Consider the following 22,810-nt stretch of genomic DNA (forward strand, 5'->3'; position numbering starts at 1 on the left):
GATCGACTCACAAGTCAATGAATGCGCGGCGCGGATCCACAAACGTATCTTACTCGTTGCACACACAGATGAATCATTTAGAATCATCCTATATTCGTCCAGTGTATAAACGAGAGGCGATCGGAAGGTTAGATGAACTTCTGGCTTGTCAGTAATTGTGTTCGCCACTCGTGAGAGTATCTCACAGCTGAAGCAGAACTAGAACTGATTGACCTGTTAGCGGTGAGGGGAAATACAATCAGTTCAGCTCTGCTGCAGCTGTGAGATATCATCACGAGAGCAGATCACAATTACATCATTACAGTTTAATCTTTAATGCAGCAAGAAAAGAGTGAGATCTTTAAGTTCTGTAGGCAGCTATATCAAACTACAGAAATTTAGTAAACATTTGTGCCTCCAGTTCGTGTTGTAAATGGAAAAAAAAAATCTCTTCCAAACCACCATGTAGCCTATACAGCTCCTCTTTTATTTTCTTATTTTAGCTATTTAGTCATTCATTTACTTGTTTCATTTTCACACTTTATTTATGTACTATTAAATACAATAATATTATTAGATAAAACACCGGATATAGTCACTTTGCTTTTTCATTCATTGTGCGTCTGCAGGTCCTTTAAAGTCTACACTAAAATGCATTAAATAGTCCTGAATTTAATGTTACCGTTCTAACTGGGATATCAAGATTTTGATAAAATTTCAAGTTTCACTTCATTTTGTAGTAGGCTATATTTGTAATGTATAATTAATCACATTTCCAAATATTTACTAACTTCTTGTTGTTTTAGATGCTGTGAATGCTGATAAAAAGAGGCATCAGAGTTTATCTTGGCTGGGACGGTGCAGAACTGGCTCCATTACAACCTGAAAGGCTTCAGGGCATTGCTCATGGTGGAACCCCCTGAGTTTGAAGTATTATTCTTTCTTCTACCTTCTTTCTTTCAGTAGTACTGTGTCATTTCCATATTTATTGGCAAGTTTACATTTGTATTTACTTCCATTTTGCAGATGCACGTTGTCATGTTTTTCCAGACTCTTCTCATTTGTGTCATAAATTCAGATGTAATTGTTTCAAGTCAATGTGAGATTTCCTGTTGTAACTGTGGGGGCATAAATAAATACATTTGCATCTAAACTGAAGGATGTTGTTTACTTTGAGTGACTTTTTGATGCAAAATCATATCGACTGCAGCCACACATGGTCTCTGATTAAAATGAATAAAATAAAGAGACAAATTAACTGGCATAGAATCCTGCTGTACATAAAGCAAGATTGATCTATTTTTCATTGTTGAATTAACATTATTTCAGGGTGCAAACCTGATGAAAAATCAATGTTATATTTCAATATTGATTCAATGATATTTTGATTGATGCATTAACATTGATTCACTTAAATAAGTGGTTTAATTTAAGTTGGAAAACTGTTGATTTTAAGGCCATCTTGATCTATTTTTCATCGTTGAAATAACATTATTTCAGGGTGCAAACCTGATGAAAAATCAACATTCTAAACATTGACATCTCAACATTGATTCAATGATATTTTAGTTGATGCATTAACATTGATTCAACGCTGATTCACTGTTTGTCTGCTATCTGGGACATGTACTTTCATGTCTCGATTCTCGATTTTAAAAACCTAACCTTGGGGCTCTCCTTATCGCTCCGTGCCTTCACAAAAGTCACAGAAGCAGCCATTGCTCCCATTAGAGAGCGTGGTGTTCGCACCCTCAACTACCTCGACGATGGGCTGATCCTAGCTCAGTCGAGAGAGCAGTTGGGTACAACCACAAGCTGTGGTAGACACCATCACTTCGGCTAGAGCACCCTCTACGAGGTGCCTCTATGCTTTGAAGTGGAACCTATTTGTCGAATGGTGCTCTTCTCCACGAGAAGACCCCCAAAGATTAGTTCAGTTATGTGCTTAAGAGAGATCAGTTATGTGCTCTCCTTCCTGCAAGATAAGTTGGATCGAAGGCTGCCTCCCTCAAAGTGTATGTTTCCGCCATAGCCACATATCACGACGTAGTCGATGGTAAGTCCGTGGGGAATACAATCCAATTCCTCACTCCATACCCTATTAGGATTTGTCTCTGGTGCTAACCGCACTGCAGAGAGCGCCCTTTGATTTTGAAGTTCAAAATCTTGTCTTGGAAGACAGTGCTCCTGATTGCTTTGGCATCCATCAAGAGGGTAGGGGACCTGCAGGTATTTTCGGTTGATGAATCGTGCCTGGAATTTAGGCCGGCTAACTCTCATGTATTTCTCAGACCCTAACCCTAATATGTGCCCAAGGTTCCCACCACTGCCTTTCCGGGACCAGGTGGTGAACCTACAAGTGCTGCCCTCAGAGGAGGCAGACCCAGCTCTGGCTTTTCTCGGTCCCGTCCGAGCTTTGCGGACTTACGTGGCAGAGCATCTGGCACCAGGCCTAACACCCTATTCATTGGTGGAACCCGTGCTAGGCTGGGTTCTATATGTTGTGACCCCTATGGTGGTCCTATATGTGTATTCTTCCAGAGTACGGCTTCCTACGTGTCTTTCCCTTGACAAAACCCCCTCTCTGCCGTCTCTGAGCAGTGTAGTCCCCCGCCTAGGTCGGTCGTGGCCACCCTTGGGACTTGCATATGTTGTACTGCCCAGATGGCCAGTTCATATGTGTATATTCCACATGATACCTCCATACTGGTAGGATGTGGCTTCCACAGCATCCCCTCTGGGGACACGCTTTTCCAGCGTGATCAAATATTCTGCTGAGTGGGTATTGCGGAACAGCAGCACAACTCTCCCTGCACGAGCAAACAGGGGTCTGAGGGGCTCTCGTGGGGTTCTGGAAGTCGCAGCAGCTCTGGCGTTTTCCGGAGGAATCCAATTTTGTCTGACATCCAAGGTACATGACCGACTGAAAAGGAACGTCTCGGTTACATATGGTAACCCTCGTTCCCTGAAGGAGGGAACGGAGACGTACGTCCCGTCACCACAGTTACTGTACCATCACTGCATGGCCGAGTCACTAGTTCTGCTCTTCAGTGAAAAAAAAAAATGTGCGCTGCATCCGCTTCCTATTTATACCCGCGGTGCGGGCGGAGTGCGAGATGCAAATCTTGTACGCCAATGGTCATTTGACCATTCTCTTTACACTCAAAGCTGATAGGGGCTTATAGAAGTGATCCCAATTTGACGTACATCACTGTTCCCTCAAGGGTTAAATATATATACGAGACGTTTATACCCAAATACATTTTTTGCTAATTATTGTTTAACATTAGCTGGTTACTATTTTGACTTACTGTTTGTGAGCTGACTCTCAGGAGTTTCCATATAAAGTTCATTAGATCTACATGTTTCGTTCTCCTTTTCTTCTCTTTGTCTTTCCTGTTGTTTCTGTCTGTTCCATTCCTCTCGTTCATTCTTCATCTCCTCTCGCATCTCTCTCTCATGACCCTCTATGTCTTTAATGTCTCTTTTATATTGTTCTTCGCGCTCTCTAAATTCCTCTTCTCTTCTCTTTCTCTCTTTGTCATGATTCTGTCTTTCTTTCTCCATTATCATCTTCATTCTCTCTCTCTCTTCTTCATGTTTGGACTGAAGAGCCTCTTTCTCTCTGTGTCTTCTTTCTGTCTCTCGTTTAAGTCTCTGGTAATATTCATCCCATGTTTCCTGTTCTATCTTTCTCCTTCTCTCGTCCTCTTCATCTCTTCTTTGTCTTTCCTGTTGTTTCTGTCTCTCCCATTCCTCTCGTTCTCTCTTCATCTCCTCTCGCACCTTACTCTCTTGTTCCTCTCTTTCTTTAATGTCTCTTTTATATCGTTCTTCTCTCTCTCTGAATTCCTCTTCTCTTCTCTTTCTCTCTTTGTCTTGATTCTGTCTTTCTTCCTCCATCTTCATCTTCATTCTCTCTTTCTCTTGATTATGTTCATCCCTCATTTCCTGTTCTTTCTCTCTTATTCTCTCATCCTCTTCTTCTCTTCTTTGTTTTTCCTGTTGTTTCTGTCTCTCCCCTTCCTCTCGTTCTCTGTTCATCTCCTCTCGCATCTTTCTCTCTTGTTCGTCTCTTTCTTTAATGTCTCTTTTATATCGTTCTTCTCTCTCTCTGAATTCCTCTTCTCTTCTCTTTCTCTCTTTGTCTTGATTTTGTCTTTCTTCCTCCATCATCTTAATTTTTTCTTGCTCTTGTTTAAGTATCTGATTATGTTCATCCCTCATTTCCTGTTCTTTCTTTCTCCTTTCCTCCTTCTCTTCATCTCTTCTTTGTCTTTCCTGCTGTTTCTGTTTGTTCCATTCATCTCGTTCTCTCTTCATCTCCTCTCGCATCTTTCTCTCTTGTTCCTCTCTTTTGTTAATGTCAATTTTATATTGTTCTTCTCTCTCTCTGAATTCCTTTTCTCTTTTCTTTCTTTCTTTATCTTGATTCTGTCTTTCTCCCACCATCATCCTCTTTTCTTCTTCATGTTTGTTCATCAGTTCTTCTCTTTCTCTCTTCAGTTGCTCCACTTCATCCTTCAGCTTCTTCTGTTGTTGTTCTTGTATTTCTCTTTCTAATTCCCTGAACATCTTACAAGAGTAGTAACTTCCTCCATTTTCTTTCACCATGTTGTCTATCTTCTCCAGTAGATCAGACACTTGTGTTCGGTCTCCAGTTTGATTATTATTGAACACATGATATCTGTTTCTACATGCTTCAATCAGGTTTTTAAGGGCCGATCCAGGTTTTCCCAGCCACTGCTCAATGGTTTTGTTCTTTAGATCATCTCCTCTGGTGAAGAGCACAATAGTGAACATTAAAGATTTCTCACCAAACATCTCTTGGATGATCTTCACTGATTTTTCTTCTTCTTGAGTGAATCGTTGTCCCAAATTGAGCACAATGATGAACACATGAGGTCCAGGCAGGATCATGGGGATGGAGTTGGTGATTTCTCTATGGATTTCTTCATAACTGACTTTAGTATCAAACAGTCCTGGAGTGTCGATCACAGTCACGTGTCGGCCGTTGATTTCTGCTGATTCTCTCTTACACTCTTTAGTAACTGATTCATAAGTTGATTCTGCTTTAAACATGTTTCTTCCTAAGATGGTGTTTCCTGTTGAACTCTTCCCAGCTCCAGTTTTTCCCAGCAGCACAATCCTCAGATCATCTGCTCTTTTACTTGAATCTAAAGATAAATAAAAATTAAGACAATATATTGATTTTCAAGTGAAGATTATCAGTATTCCAGGGCTAAGTTTCTCAAAAACAATGAAGTTAGTCATAGATACCATTGGTGGCAATGGTTGTGCGATCTACTTAGGCCTACACTGGTTTTGAGAATATACTGTACAGTTTAAAATGAAGCATCATGTGCTAATCAGATTATTTATTCTGAACTCTACATGTAATGTTATTGTTTTGTTAAATATTTCTGCGATCATAAAAAGTGCCTGATTTTCTGATCATTACCTTTTGACTGAAACCGCGTCTCTAGTGAATCGTTTCTCTTCTTCATTTCTTCAAATTTCTGCAGTTTTTCCATCTGTGCATCCCACAATGTCTCTGTGGAGAAACAAACTCCACTATTTGCCTGAATCATCTGCTCCAGTTCCTCTATCAACACGGACACTTGTGTGTTTGGGCCAATGAGAAGATGCCGTCCTCCAAAACTCTCAATGACAGACTGTAGTTCTTCATTTAGATCTGCTGTCTGATGATCTGGATTCTGGTCTATGAGGATCATGAGGTGTTTGTTGATTCTTGAGCTGAATATTCTCTGGATCTTCTCCATTTCTGCTCTGTCTTCATCAGTCAGTGGACCATCAGGAATAATGATGATGAAAACATGAACTCCAGGATCACAGAGAGACACACAGCGGAGCGACTGACGCATCACTTCCTCCTCGGAGAGCTGAGAGTTAATCAGAGCTGGAAGCTCCACCAGAGAGATCAGACGTCCATGAAGATCCACGTCTCTCCTCACACACTCTGAGCTGAGCTCTGATCCGCTCTCGCTCTGGTTCAGGATCAGGTTTGATATGAAGGATTTTAATCTTCTGTTACTCCCACACAGAGCCAGATTCAACTTCACACCCTCTGGAGCTGTCAAAGGAACAAACTAGTTTAACAGTGGGGGGGTTGTGATGCTACATTGTTAGTAGTAATTGCATGACAAAGATAAACTAATAGAAAACATAGCATAGGGAGCTGACACAGAACAACATATGGAATGTAATGAAGAATAAAACAGAAATGGTGTGGTTTTTTTAAAATTCCTTGGTAAATGAGTAACCAAGGAAACTAACTAGGAACTCAGCAAGGTAAAACAGGAAAAGAAAGAAACAAAACCAAAACCATCCTGGTGTTGAGACTTGTATGGCTTAATATAACATAAATTATGTCTCTTACTGAAATATGTATTAGAAAACCCATGAAAGATCTACGTTATTTAAAAAATCGATTTTATATTTATATATTTTATATTGTCTTAAAGATAAAAGTTTAAAGATTGAGGTTTTAATTCACTGAGCTTGAGCTCAAACTTTATTGCACGAGCCAACATCCCATGCATCATCACCAAAACATCCTGCCTCTCTTCCTCACGTTCCCCTATCCCAATGGTCTTCACTATTTTTTTCATTAAAGCCGCACTGATAGCACAAAATCAATAGGAGAGCCACTTTTATTGCAAAGCAGGGGCGTTTCTAGGATTTTCGTTTTAGGGGAGCTTAGCCCCCAGTGAAGGTAGCCTATGGAAAAAATGGTAACATAGTGTCCAAATTGCGCCATTAACAAGTAGCTTACAAACATGCATACCCATACGATATTGGCTGTTTATTACTTATAAAGCAAATATTACCCCCTTTGCTTGTTCATACTTTACATGTAATAATTATAATGTTTATAATTACAGAGATCCAAAATGTTAGGGGGGTATGGAGGGCATTCTCCCCCGAGAACATTTTGATTTCTATGATCTACATATGTGCATTTTAAGATGTTCTGAAGGCCAAAAAATTAGATAACAATCAGAGTATCTGAGCGGAGTGGAGTGGCAGCAATATCCCCTCCACGCTCTTTGCATTCAAGACTCACTCCGCTCCAGCTCCGCTCCGGGTTCACAATTTCCAGCTCCCCACTCCACTCCTCCCTCACTGATATCAGAAACACCGTTCCGTCTTCGCTCCGGGGAAATTTGCGGATAACCGCTAAAGTATTTAAGTAAGCTCTGAAATATTACTATAAAGTTCGGTATATAACCTGCATTAAATTTAAAAAATAATAAAAAATAAACAATAGGTGATTAGAGGCCTTATTTCAACGTGGTTTATTGGAACATTAGTGTGCATTTCTATGTCACGATTAGTCTACTATTTGTTTATTATTTATTAAATACACGCAACTGGCCGAAGAAACCTTTATTAAAATTAAGAAACAATTTGTACAAAACGAAATAAAGGCTTTTTACAAAACAAAACTTCATATTAAGCTAAATATAACCACCAAAATCATTTCTGACCCACTCGCATCTTTGCACTGATATCATAATCAGATGAAATGTAAAAATAATATTATAATATTTAAACATAAATATGAAAAAAAAACATTTTTTAATGGCTACAACAAGTAGCCTATAGTAAGCTACAGATTTATGTCATGTCTAAGCTGGATTTGAACGAACATCCTTTTACCGTGAGCGGTTCATGAGCGCGCGTCTGCGGATTATTGAGCTGAGTCACACCGGCTTCACTCCGCTCATTAGTGAGGTCAGGCTATACCTCGCCCACGTATTAAAAATGGTCGGGTTTAAAACGGGCTCATAATTACAGTTAATGTGTCAGACAGGGCCGGTCTCTCGGGTGCACGGGCTTGGGTAGGGTCGGGCTTGATTTTTTGAGTCGATCTAAGCTCTAGTTCTGGCTAAAAATGTAGTTATTATGTGCTGGCCGGTTTGCATGAATTGTACTTGTGATGGAGCGGTAGTGGAGCGCTCTCGGAGCGAGTGAAAACCACAACGCTCCGACTTTTAAAAAATCCGCTCCTCACTCCATTCAAAATCTTGCCGCTCCACTCCTCCCTCCGCTCCCACTCCACTCCGCTCACATACTCTGATAACAATTCTGCCCTACAAAGGCAAAAGACCTTAACTCACTGGAGTGTGGAACTGAGAAAAATTACTTTAAAGATTTTTTGTTGTCCAGCCAAATTAGTTATAGGTAGGACAGTGGAAATCTGGCATTCAGATGTTTTAGTAATGAAAATTATCTACATACACTTTTTTTTTTACTCAAACTTGACTTTTGACCCCTATTTTGAAGTTACTGCACTCTGCCTTTGTATTGTTTGCAAAAAATGAGTCATGCCAAGGCAAAAGGCAGTAACTTCCATTTTATCAACATTTGGTTGCTGATCACCATTTACAAAATCAATATAGTAACACCTGTATAAAATCTAATGATCATGGCATTTATTTTGGATGATTTACAATTAATTATAGCCATCTTCTTATTACCATCATGTGCTTTGGTTGCATTCTGATGCCATTATTAAGGACACAATACGTCTTGTAAAGAGTATCTTCATTGCTGCGCAGCAAAACTTACAGGTTGATAGGTGACACTGAATTATATGAACAAGATAAGCTTATTTCTAATGAGTAAACATTTGCATATATAATGCAAAGATATAAAAAATAGAACAAATAACAAATCATGAAAAATGCATGTGATTGTAATAAGATAAATAGCAAATAGTGCCGCTGGTCAATCAAGGGTTAAGTTTGGCTATCTCGCTCTAATGACAGCGCTGACTAGATCAGATTGCCCATTCATAGGCTAAACAGAGTAACTATTTATTGCAATGTTTTTAATGTTTTTTAAAAATGATACAATAGTCTACATAGCTTAATTACTTTTACATCTTTAAATGAAAATCGCCTAGCCTAAAAGGACAACTTTTAGATTGATGTGAACGACGAGTAGGAATAATTCTCAGAATGCTTGTGGATTAAACATCCCCGATGACGTTCATTGCCATGGATTGTATCGGGTTTACAAGAAAAGGTAGGATATATGGATATAATTGCGAACTGTTACTGATTGTATGCGTGAGCGCACGCTGTCACGACATTCGAGTGCACACAGTCGGGCAGCCCCAAACTGCCTGATAGCGCGCTGAGTGAATATTCTGCATTATGAAAACATGTATGACAGTACACAGGCTACCGTAACTTAAACGCGGCAAACTTTAATAGACAGTAAAATAAAGGCGGGACACCATAACTGCATGTCGGTACCGTAACTTAATTTAGACGCATGGCTAAACAAAGGCAGAGTACCGTAACTCAGTTTGAGCGGTCCAAAACAAAGGCGGAGAGCGGTAACTGCTGTTACGGTGTTCTGCCTTGGCTTCTCCTGGGCTTTTGGAAGTTACTGTTAAGACAATCCGTGATTTTCTCGAAAAAACAACAGAATTGACTAACGATATTTATCCACATGATAAAGGAGGTCTTGAATGTCCCAAAAAGCAGAAGCCTCCCGCCATCCAAAAAAGCAGGATTACATTAATGCTAAGATGAGCGGAAGGATGCATGCATTTCCTTGACTTTCTTCATGTTGTACAGTATTGTTCAAAATAATAGCAGTACAATGTGACTAACCAGAATAATCAAGGTTTTTAGTATATTTTTTATTGCTACGTGGCAAACAAGTTACCAGTAGGTTCAGTAGATTGTCAGAAAACAAATGAGACCCAGCATTCATGATATGCACGCTCTTAAGGCTGTGCAATTGGGCAATTAGTTGAAAGGGGTGTGCTCAAAAAAATAGCAGTGTCTACCTTTGACTGTACAAACTCAAAACTATTTTGTACAAACATTTTTTTTTTCTGGGATTTAGCAATCCTGTGAATCACTAAACTAATATTTAGTTGTATGACCACAGTTTTTTAAAACTGCTTGACATCTGTGTGGCATGGAGTCAACCAACTTGTGGCACCTCTCAGCTGTTATTCCACTCCATGATTCTTTAACAACATTCCACAATTCATTCACATTTCTTGGTTTTGCTTCAGAAACAGCATTTTTGATATCACCCCACAAGTTCTCAATTGGATTAAGGTCTGGAGATTGGGCTGGCCACTCCATAACATTAATTTTGTTGGTTTGGAACCAAGACTTTGCCCGTTTACTAGTGTGTTTTGGGTCATTGTCTTGTTGAAACAACCGTTTCAAGGGCATGTCCTCTTCAGCATAGGGCAACATGACCTCTTCAAGTATTTTAACATATGCAAACTGATCCATGATCCCTGGTATGCGATAAATAGGCCCAACACCATAGTAGGAGAAACATGCCCATATCATGATGCTTGCACCTCCATGCTTCACTGTCTTCACTGTGTACTGTGGCTTGAATTCAGAGTTTGGGGGTCGTCTCACAAACTGCCTGTGGCCCTTGGACCCAAAAAGAACAATTTTACTCTCATCAGTCCACAAAATGTTCCTCCATTTCTCTTTAGGCCAGTTGATGTGTTCTTTGGCCAATTGTAACCTCTTCTGCACATGCCTTTTTTTTAACAGAGGGACTTTGCGGGGGATTCTTGAAAATAGATTAGCTTCAAACAGACGTCTTCTAACTGTCACAGTACTTACAGGTAACTCCAGACTGTCTTTGATCATCCTGGAGGTGATCATTGGCTGAGCCTTTGCCATTCTGGTTATTCTTCTATCCATTTTGATGGTTGTCTTCCGTTTTCTTCCACGTCTCTCTGGTTTTGCTCTCCATTTTAAGGCATTGGAGATCATTTTAGCTGAACAGCCTATCATTTTTTGCACCTCTTTATAGGTTTTCCCCTCTCTAATCAACTTTTTAATCAAAGTACGCTGTTCTTCTGAACAATGTCTTGAACGACCCATTTTCCTCAGCTTTCAAATGCATGTTCAACAAGTGTTGGCTTCATCCTTAAATAGGGGCCACCTGATTCACACCTGTTTCTCCACAAAATTGATGACCTCAGTGATTGAATGCCACACTGCTATTTTTTTGAACACACCCCTTTCAACTAATTGCCCAATTGCACAGCCTTAAGAGCGTGCATATCATGAATGCTGGGTCTTGTTTGTTTTCTGAGAATCTACTGAACCTACTGGTAACTTGTTTGCCACGTAGCAATAAAAAATATACGAAAAACCTTGATTATTCTGGTTAGTCACATTGTACTGCTATTATTTTGAACAAGACTGTATTTGCAGCTTGTCGTTGCAATCCTTGTGAGGCATGCAAGATGTTCATTGGTGAGGCGGTTTCTCTGTTAGAATCGTCCTAACTTAGCAACGTGGAATGTATTTGTAGTGCATATGGTACGCAGTTTTTCGCGTGCATATGATACGCGTATTATACGCAACCCCCCACCCCCATCCAAGAGCGTGTCATATGCACGCGAAAAACTGCGTAGCATATGCACGGCAAAACTCATATACATTCCACGAGATTGCACACTCGTACTATTGATACGCATTCACATGTGATATAATGCGAGCCGCAAATTAAAGTTTGGCGAGCCGCATGAGGCTCGCGAGCCGCGCAATGAGTAACACTGCCCTATCCCATGGTCCTAAACCTAGATAGTTCCCTCTGCTGGTCACACTAGGTATTAGTTAATCTACTGCATATCAACCATCTATCTATGATATCAACACAGGGAATAGTGAATGAGGATGATGTATGCACGCACGTGTGGGTGTGTGTATCCTCACCGATCTGTTGGGGTGTGTGTGAGTCTGAGAGAGAGAGAGTTTGTGTGCACATGTATGTTTGAGTGTGTTTAAAGTACAATTACAAAGCAATTCATTGGTTTTGTTTAACTCTGAAACAATTTTCGAGTTGCGTTGTGGTAAAAATAGCTACGGGTAACGCCAGCTGATTGAGGAGTTCAACCATTCTACGTCATCAACCTAGAACGCAAACAAAATGGCGCCGCCCATGGTCCAAATATAAAATCGATTTTTAAAATAACGTAGATCTTTCATGGGTTTTCTACTACATATTTCAGTAAGAGACATCATTTATGTTATATTAAGCCATACAAGTCTCAACACCAGGAGATCCCTTTAAGTATAATACTATTTGTATCTGTTATGAACAACAAAGTCTCACATGGATCCAAGGATGTGTTCAGCTCAAAGTATAATTTAATTCCACCATTCTCTAAATGCAGCACACAATATGTTTAGTCAAATAATATTCACTCACCTCTCTCTGTGGCTTCTGTAGCTAAATTTGAATCTTCATATTTTTTACAAATCAGGAAACGTTTCTCATTACTTTTTACAATTTCCTTACATGTCTTCATAAGATCATCAGGATTGCCGTTTTCCTGCATTATGTAGTGTCTGTTAGAGCATTTTTTTATAATTTCCTTTATAATGTCATTGACTTCAGCCATCTCTACACCGTCTTGTGTCGTGAGGACCATGGTGTGTTTAAACACACTGTCAGAGAAAGAGTTGAGCACCGTCTCCACACACATTTTCTCTTCTCTTGAAAACCGATCATGTTTGAGGACCAGAATGATCACATGAGGTCCTGGAGCAGACTGAGACACACACTTTCTCACTCCCTGTGTGATACGAGACAGGGAGAGATTTGACTGCAGCAGGAGAGGAGCGTTGATGACACTCAAGTCTTTACCCTTGTACGACTCTACATCATCTGGAGGAGCTTCCTTATTAAACGCTGTTTTTCCTATGATGAATTTTCCCACTCTGCAATTTACTGAGACATCATTCCCCAGAAGAACAATCCTCACTGTAAAGAGTGGAATCAGATATTTACATTATTAATCAGTATTCACAATCTTAAAACTACTCAGTGGAACATGAAGCACAGGTTTAACCATGTTCCCATTTGGAAAGCACATGCACTTAAAGGGGCGGTGAAACACTCAGTTTCAGTCAATCTCATGTCAATCTTGAGTACCTATAGAGTAGTATTGCATCCTTCATATCTCCGAAAAGTCTTTAGTTTTATTATATTTATGAAAGAAATATGGGCTGTACCGAGTCTTTCCGGAAAAAAACCGAGCTGGAGGCGTACCGTGTGGGCGGAGCTAAAGAATGACGAGCGCGCACAAAGCGGTGACGTCCTCAAGCGTGGAGAAGAAAACGTTACTCTAATAAACCACGGCTATCAATCAGATTCAATTAATACAGATATGATCCAGAATCAGATCCGGAGGCTGAAATAAACTGAACAGGGAAGCAGCAGCAGCAGGACGTCCGTCTCTGTGGTAGTGTTGTCACGATACCAAAATTATGACTTTGATACGATACCAGACTAAAATATCGATATATCGATACTAAATCGATACCACAGTAAAAAAAAAAAAAAAAAAAAAAAGATAAAATAAAATAAGATAAGATGTTTAATATGACAACAGAACTTGTTATTATTCATTGTTATTTTTTACTTAAAAATTCATGTGGCCAGCATGTTCCTTAGGGTTGGGCCTCGTTTTGATTTGAACAATTATTGATCAATTACTATTAAAATTATCTCACAAATTTTTGCTATCTCAATGTATTTTTTACAACGGGGTAATTGTGTTGCAATAGCTTACACACAGCACAAGAAAGCTTGATTTCGAATGGTAAATTGAATTTAGAAAGAGGAGTAAACAGTAATAAAATAAGAACAAATAAACAGATTACAAACAATAGCACAAATAAATGCAATAGAATAGAAGATGTAAATTAAACAGACTGCTTTATTTTTTCAGGTAGGTCTAACATTCAGATAAGAAACTGAATTAAAAAAATGCATAGTAATTACATTTAAAACAACATTGGATAATATTCTTTGTAAAAAATTCAATAGCGTACAGATGAAACTATTAAAGTTACACAAGTTGATCAGTCAAGAGCAGTTGATCGTTTGTCTTTTTGTAGTTTGAATAACAAATGACTGCGGTCCCTTTAAGACTAACAGACGCATGGATCCTAAACACTGTTCCTGTTACTCGTTCTTCCTGAACGGTTTGCGACTGTGTTTACGTTAATACTCTTCCAGATGTGCACTGATAATTCTTTGAGTGTATTTGACCAATAATAAGCTGGAAAAAGAAGCAAATCTTTGCACTTGTATCATGTCAGAGGCGGCTTTATTGCGGTAGGCTGTGTGTGTGCGCTTCAGATGTGAGCACGAAATCTGCAGGGATTAGTAGAATTAATTTATGTGCAATCCCGCGCGAAATTCAGACTGATCACACACTAACACTAACACACTGTCATGAGGAAAAAGTCCAGCAGAACGCGCGCTCGCCGTGCTCAGTGGTTAACCGGGCTGAGGGAGAATATGCCGGTGTGTGTCAACTCGCTGATATCGATACTGTAAAAACTGAGAATCGTATCGTTTCAGATATTCCAGTATCGATACATATCGAAATATCAATATTTTTGACAACACTACTCTGTGGTATGGACTGTATTTAGTGGCCTGTCAACATTTGTGTGTGTTTACTCGCAGTTTATGAGGACATGATTCGGTTTATGGACTATTGTATGCGACTAAACCTTAGCAGTAGCAAGCAAAACGGTTTTGCACGTCAGACTAGTGTAACGTTATACAGAACAACAATGGAGTCTGTTAGCGCATTTGACTGACGAAGCGCGCGATCGTGTCGTTTACTGATGTTTACTCACGCGACGATAGCCGAAAGCACAGACATCTGAAGCAGTTTAACTCACCGGCTGCTTCCAAAGCAGGACCGAACCTTTATCGCTGGGACCGCTCCGTCAAAAACACACTTCTTTGGTGACACTGTTGATTTCAGGGCCGGCTCTAGCTCTTTGGTTGCCCTAGGCGAGATGGAGTTTTGCGGCCCCCACCCCACTCACTTTTATCGTCTCTATTCTAATTCAGCACATGTCTGTTTTCCTAGGCCTACCCCTAACCGAGAAGCACTTATTATTAAACACGTTCGACGCTTTATTTCCACTTTTCAAACATTTTCTCACTTTTTATTGAAAATAAATGCCTTTCCGATCTGATATGTGATGGGAAAAGGGAATAGAGCGCGTATGGCAAAAGGCGGGATCGAACCTCTGATCGATCTGCATCAAATCTTGATGCCATGTGTCTTACCACTACACCACAGCCACTGTAGAGAGTTTGGTAAACACAGCATATTTGTGTTTAATGTAAATAATATGGCATCTATCGTTAGGCTGCTCCAGTAAAAAAACAAAAACAAACGAGAGGCCGTATTAATTTCCTTCCGACGCCCACGTAGAGAGCGTTTGTACTTTTCATAAATAACATGCATACGTTATCCATATTCATAACCAACTGGACTTTTGATATTTAAATGACATCCATGTAGGTTATTGTAGATTATTGTCAGTGAAGTTATGTTTTCAATACGTATAGTAATATGTAGAAAACTACCAAGTGATAGCTTAGTGACAATATTAATAATATTTATAAAATAAATATTAGTTGATAAGATTGATACTAAGTAATTTTATTTTGTTTGACAACTTATTGGCTGAGATAAGAAGACTAACCTCTATACTGGGCTTTCTTTCGATTTTCTTTCTTTCTTTTTTTCTCTTTTTCCGTCCCTGTGCGGGGTTTAGGCGCCTCATTTTTGATGAACGCGCAAGATGAGCACTTGTCTGACCTAACGCCTGAACTAATAATCAATAATCACCATCAATTCAATCTAATAATCAGGTTGATAAGTAATTAAACGTGTGGCTGAGGGGGCGCCCTATGATGATCATGTTTAATGAACATTATGTTGTATTTCGCTTGTTCCGATTCTATGCTTAATGTGAAGTAATGGGCGGCACTAGAGCGTGCTCGCGCCCCTAACACAATTGTCGCCCTAGGCGACCGCCTAGTTCGCCTATAGCAAATGCCGGCCCTGGTTGATTTGGTGAAGTCCTGACAGCAGTGAATGGTGGAGATCCACTTTTGCGATGCGACTGAAGCGATGTTGTGAAGCTTCCCTTCATTTCTGCGTTCAAATCGGTTCAAATGCAGCGCTGCCTTCCCAGAATGCTGTGCTGAAGCGTTGAAGTCGCTCGACGTCACCCAGAGGAATAAAGTGGAGCGCGGCGCGGACTATAACGACAGAAGTGTTCACGGACGACTGGATCTGCAGCTGAGAGACTGTTTACAGCGTGCATTTCCTCTCTCTCGCTCTAGTCACGCGCGCGCGCACCCTACCGGGAGAAGAGCCCGTACGGCCCATACAAGGACCTTCCGCTCTATTAACGTCAAGCCGACCCATACTCGGAAAAAACTCTCCGAAACTTGTGAGAAACCGGAAGGAGTATTTTTAACACAGAAATACTCCATCAAACGTCCAACAATAGTTTTTGAAACTTTGTCTATGTTTAGGATGGGAATCCAAGTCTTTAACAGTGTAAAAAGCTCAGTATGCATGATACAGCATTTCACCGCCCCTTTAATATCAGTCAAACTTATGTTCTCAAGAAGGCAACTCGTAACCTTGAGCAAAAGAATGAAAGGACAGTATGCCTAGCTACAGACAGTAGGGCTGACCCGACTAAGGATTTAGACAATCGAATCAGAATTGTCGAATCTCTCTATGGTCGACCGATAGTCGAATCATCTGTGTGTGTGAATGGGTTGAACATCATCCATTGTTGTTAAGATAATGTGGTGTAATCATGTGGAACCACTGTCCACGATTAAATCATGTTCAACCAATGTGCTGTTTTTTTGAGTGAACTGAAAAGATGTGACTTCACAATGTTTGCAATAACCAATCAGAACTGAGCAGAGAACAGTGTGCTGATAATACACAGATCACACGGAAATCAGATTTTGTGAGATTTTCCTTTTCTTCTAAAGCGTGTCAAAATTACAGTTCAACTTATAAGGCTATTTAGCCTAAATAAAAAAAATACTTTTGAATTGTATTTCAGGGCAGTTCATGAAGACAGAGAAATAAGAGATGCGTTTGCTATTTATAACTGCACCTGACAGCCTAGAAATCTGGACGCACCCTAGCGGCAGCAAATCTAATCTGCCCGCGAGCGTCTGGCTTGTCAGGCTACCTGTCAGTGTGTGTGCTGTTATAATTTGCATGGCTCAGGAAATAACTCAAAGGACAGTCTTTAATCTGGTTCATCATTTTCAGTCACGTAACAGTCGTGACTCTCGCTGGAGGACAAAACAACCAGAACTAGATAGAAATCTGCTAGTTTGAGTGGAGGCAGGGCAATTTGCATATGTTCAGAACACACTACACATGACAGCACCAGTATGAAGCTTGATTTAATAATTTGTTACATTTATATAAAGGTTTCATGGTACTCAAATCACTTTACATTTAGAATAAATAACGACTTTATATAGTGATGGCCGATTTCAAAACAAAGCTTCGAACCGTTATGAGTCAGTGAATCGATTTATGATTCGGATCGCCAATGTAATGTGAATTCAGCATTTTAGCAGCTTGACATGCAATCCGAATCATGAATCGATTCACTGACTCATAACGGTTCGAATCATGAATCGATTCACTGACTCATAACGGTTCGAAGCTTTGTTCTGAAATCGGCCATCACTATATAAGTCGTTATTTAGTGTTTTTGCGCACTAACTCTTTTCTGGCCTCTTCATCAATGATTGTAGAGCCGCTGTAGTGAGATGGGCTTTGTAACGACGTCTTTAGTGCCTTTATGGGTCTTGAGAGAGGAAATGACATTGGTGTCAATGAAGGCCTTTCTGAGCCATCGGATTTCAACACTAATATCTTCATCTGTGTGTGAAGATGAGCGGAGGTCTGACGGCTGGCCAACCACAGGAGGAATTAATCACAGAGTTTACATTTATGGCTGAACTAACGCTTTAACATCTCACACGAAAGACGGACACAATTTCCCCACGTTATCTGTAAAGGGATAATTCACCCCAAAATGAAAATGTACCTCTATTTTTTTTTATTTTTTTATTTTTAATCTTTATCACTTTCTTTGATGTTAGGCTAACATGAGATTTTAGGCAGATTGTTAGCCTTACTCAGTATTATTTTTAATGTAGCATATGACATCCTTCAGTGTGTATACCCTCATAATGCAATCAAAATTGGATTTTGGCAATATTGCGATTAAACTTTACCTCATTTAAATTGGGGGATTTTTCCGGGTTTCTCAGAAGAGGAAGTCATAATAGTTGGATTAACTTCAATAGCGGTGAATGAGAAAAAATATTAAATTTATATTTTTTGAGACCTCATTTGCTCAAATAGCAAAAGGAAAACACAATAACGAACTTTCAAAAAGAGGGGGAAAATAAAGTGAGGTTGATAACGGCAGTCAAAAGAGAGAAAGATTACCGTCACTCCCATAGACACTGTATTAGAAACACCCTTACACAGAAGTAACTAGTTTTTTGTAATTTAATGCAAAATTTTAATAAATATTAGAATATAAAAAAACGTTTCAGAATCACATTACATTATTGGTACACAATTGAAACAATACACACAATAAACAAACACAATGAAACATGAAAACACAAGAATTGTAATTCGACCGTTGTTTAAAATACTAGCTCTAACAAGGCCAAAGATAACTGGAAATTAACCACATATTAAAAGAGGAAGCATTAGTTTCTTCCTGATGCTATTTTTTAAACATAAATGTAAGAAATTGAAATGATTTAATGAAATTGAATTGATTAAACTAAACCTAATTTTGGTTAATAGTTCATAAATAGGCTATTTTATAAATCACTGAGGAAACTTTTTCTGCATATATTTGTATCGAATTTGATTCTTACCCGAACTCGACGCCATTTCAGCCTCAGCATCTAACGTTATAAACCAAAAGCACTGAAGAGACGAGAGCACACCTGCGCCACGCCTTCAGGGTATAGGGAGATATCATATGACTCTAAAGCCCTATTTGGACTGGATTAGTTTAACATGGGGGCGTGGGGGTAAAGTAATTATTACCAGAGGTTCTCTGTGATTTTAGTCCCGTCCGAATGTGCCATCTCGGTAATCATTACGGACAATGTCAGTAAAGATTACCGAGACTTTTACCTTCTGGAAAAAGGTCTGGAAAAATTACCTCAGGTAATACTAATCCCGTTCGAATAGACCTGCTGTAAAAATGTATGGTAAAATTCCGTCATTTCCTGTTTAAAAGTTAAAAAAGGCACATTTTGCGACCATGGAGGCGCTTGAAGCATTCGGTTGCGTTGTAGGTGGTGGGACAAATCTGTGGCAAATGTCCAGTATTTTCCGCATATCATTTAAAGCAAAAAGAAGATCAAAAGCACTTATTAGAGGCACAACACATTTTAGCTCAAGGAAAGTGTCTATTACCAACATAATCCAGTCAGAATCGTTAGACTGGACCTAACTGTTTATAAACACACATATATATTGGAGACGGGGTTCAGACTGGCGCTCAGGTTGTGTGTTTGCTCACGTTATAACGGTAACGTCATACACACATGACGTTAGCTACATCAGCTACATCAGGCTACATCTAATTAAAAACCATAATTAGCCTATATGTAGAGTCACATGTGCTAATAAATCTAATAAAGGACTAATAAATCAATCCTGTCACGGCCGTATGTTAGTTTATGGTACGCCCATTTCGGGAATTTGGGATTTCCGAACTTCCCAGTGGTAAACAAGTTACCTCAGAACGAGTTCATGTGCATTTTTTAACCTCGGAAACGTATTTACGATAAACTTGAAATTATGTATTCCAGCTCTGAGCAGTGGCTTGTTTTTTTCACTGCTTTAAACATTTATGGCACCTTTAGACAGAAAATTACATTATTATACACTTAATTAGCTACAGCAGACGACATAATCATTTCACTGACCTACTTGAAGTCCACCCAGTTGATGATTGATATGAAGCAGGTGTGTGGTCTTTTACTGTGGCTGCTGTTTGAAAAACAGCCATATGGTCAATTTAAAGCCGAGTACACAATCGCTACCCTTCATCGATAATGTTGATTACCAGCGGGATCAGTTCAAACCAATATCAAGTAATGTATGTCTCTATGATGATTGATAGTTTATATGAAGCAGGTGTGTGGTCTTTTACTGTGGCTGCTGTTTGAAAAACAGCCATATGGTCAATTTAAAGCCGAGTACACAATCGCTACCCTTCATCGATAATGTTGATTACCAGCGGGATCAGTTCAAACTAGGTTTATGCGTCAACACCAATTACCCCGAATTAACTTTACAAAATTATGTCAGTTCAATTTCACTGATGTGTGCTGATGTCTTTCATCGAAATGGAAATGCTGATCCAAAATTGCAAAAAAAAAAAAACTTTGAAATGCTAATCTCAACTGAAATGATGGTTTGGATTAAAACTCCCCATTGTAGTAATGTCACCTTGCTATGTAACATCTTGAAAATACATGCCTCCCATTGCACTGTAAACCCTAATGTTGTCTTTACTTAAACAAATCAAGTAATCTTGACTAAATATTACTAGTTTAGTCCAAAAACTCAAAAAATATAAGTTAGTATAACTTATTAACCTACAAAATACATAAACTTAAGATTTCAAGTTGAATGAACTCAAAATCATAATTAATTAAAATAGCTCGCTCTGGTCTTGCTTTGATGTGATTGGCCATGCAAGGAGTTCTGCCTGGCAACAAGAACTAACTCACTGATTGGAGGACATTTACAAAAGGCGGTCCTTTTCTTGTTGCTGATTTAAATTAAGATGGAGACTTGTTCATTGTGTGCAATCTTAAAATCGGTAAGTAAAAATTCGTAAGTTACTAAACATAATAATAATATGTGAACTAACTTATAACTAACCAGACTAACTTTATTTCTGTTTTAATGAAAATAATAGTTTCGTTGGAAGTCACCATGATGGAGATAAGTGTTTGCTTTAGTTGGGCTCTTGACCCTTGACTGTATAATAATAATATGTTTGTAAATGTTTCTCTGGCTGCTTTGTGTTTGAGAGACACATTTGGGAAGGAACACAAAGTCAAGAGAAAATATCAAGTGATGTTGTTTAATCATTGACGATGATAACATCATCATGTATTGGCAGAATCCCTGATCTCATGCAGAGTCTAATGCTGTGGTTGTCAAAGCAGTTATTAATAGTTTTGAAATATTAATACACATTTCCATGAGATGGATGATTGTTTAAACTAAGTATCTTCAGTTACTGTAACTCAGTTATAAGTACATTCAACTTAAATCTTCTATTCCATTCCATTATGGGCTTAAGTACATTGAAGGCAGTCCACTTCACTTATTCAACTAATGCTTCATTACTTAAAAAATTTAAGGCAACGAGTTACCTTGGTTTTTTTAAGTAGATTCGACTTATCCGGGTTTACAGTGTGTGTCTCTATCTCTGTTTGATTAGACTTTCATCTGTCACATGCTGCTTTTTATTTATTTTCCCGACACTAGCTCGTGATGCCGGTCGTTAAGCTGGGCATACACTGTGTGATTTCTATGGGTTTTCAGCAAGGTTCCCTACTCACACTGTACGAGTAGATCGCATGCGATGTGAAGCCAAAGCTCACGATTGATGTGCTCTCACTGTGCGGTCCGACCGTCGAGCGCGTCTTGACTGCTCACACTGTACGGGTGAAAAATACGCAATAAAACCCCCGTGGCGACGATAGACCATGGTGTATTAGAGAGAGGTAAATGCATCAGCTATTGATATCAAGAGGATTTAGAATTTGTGTATAAAATTATTATTATTAGAGTAGGCCTACTTTTATTATTAAATTGATATTACATTAATTTGCCCCCTCCCCCCAACAATAATGCATGATCGACACACTGCATAATAAATTAATAGATAGATTACTCCTCACTATTTAAAAACATTTAGCCCGATTAAACAAGGAATTATAGGTCTAATTATATGATCCTAATGTCAGAACACTGCAATAATAATGTCTGTCTCAATGAAAAGTAAGAGCAGATTTATCTAAAAACGACTTGTTTAACACAAAATGGGCCTACTTCTCTTCTATTTTTTTCTCAATATGGACCAAAATAGAAATATTAAGAAAATAAATAAGAAACAAAATAAGGCAGTAGGCTACGTTATCAGTATGTTGAATTACATTTATCTCTCGTCGTCTGAGAATATGCGCCGAAAGCTTGTCAGATTTTACTTTCACTTTCTGCAGTGAATAATTGACTGGGTTTGAGATGCGTTTAAACTGCGCATTGCGTGATATCCACTGACTCGCGCAGTGAGGGGAAATAGGGCAATCGGTTCGTGGCTTTGCTTCAACTGTGCAATAACCTCACGAGGGGCGAGCAGAATTATGCCTGGTTCAGACTACACGATTTTGGCACGATCTGTGTGACGTAAGGTGTCGTAGGGATTCGTAAATGATAATGGACGTCGGGACGCAAGAATCGATCGTTTCATCTCGTATAGTGTGTCATAGTATACGACAACCGAATCCGCGTCTGCGATAGTTCACGACGTCACGACAGAAAGACTAGCATGTTGAATTTTTTTGCGGTCCTTCACGACAGGTTCCGTCACGTGTGACGCTGACCAACCAGAGCACAGACAGTTTTCATACACAGCTTTCAAATACGGCGAAACGCATGAGAGATGACGGAGCGGCTAACTTTAGGTGGAATTATAACATGGAGGAAAGGTTCGTGGAGCTGTGGCAGCAGTACTCCTGCCTGTACGATGTGTCATCGACGGACTAACACAACCAAATAAGAAAAATGCTGGCGAACGAGAGCCGAAGCCCTTCAGGAACCCGGCGAGTAACGTTACTGGAATGTAAGCTTAATAGATGTTTTACAAAT

General features: G+C 39.3%; 1 protein-coding gene across 1 annotated transcript in view; it reads right to left on the reverse strand.

Moving 5' to 3' along the window:
- Positions 1-238: 238 nt before the first annotated feature.
- Positions 239-22,810, reverse strand: part of LOC137040781 (uncharacterized) — a 32,248-nt gene continuing 9,676 nt past the window's right edge. Inside the window, exons 2-7 of the mRNA XM_067416552.1 lie at positions 12,310-12,774; positions 5,441-6,073; positions 4,452-5,156; positions 3,291-4,181; positions 2,679-2,789; positions 239-258 (exon numbers count right to left, since the gene is read on the reverse strand). Coding sequence (XP_067272653.1) covers positions 239-258; positions 2,679-2,789; positions 3,291-4,181; positions 4,452-5,156; positions 5,441-6,073; positions 12,310-12,774 — 2,825 coding nt within the window. The remainder of the gene's footprint in view (positions 259-2,678; positions 2,790-3,290; positions 4,182-4,451; positions 5,157-5,440; positions 6,074-12,309; positions 12,775-22,810) is intronic.

Source organism: Pseudorasbora parva, chromosome 14 (genome assembly GCF_024679245.1).
Source record: "Pseudorasbora parva isolate DD20220531a chromosome 14, ASM2467924v1, whole genome shotgun sequence".
In the NCBI taxonomy this organism is placed as follows: Eukaryota; Metazoa; Chordata; class Actinopteri; order Cypriniformes; family Gobionidae; genus Pseudorasbora; species Pseudorasbora parva.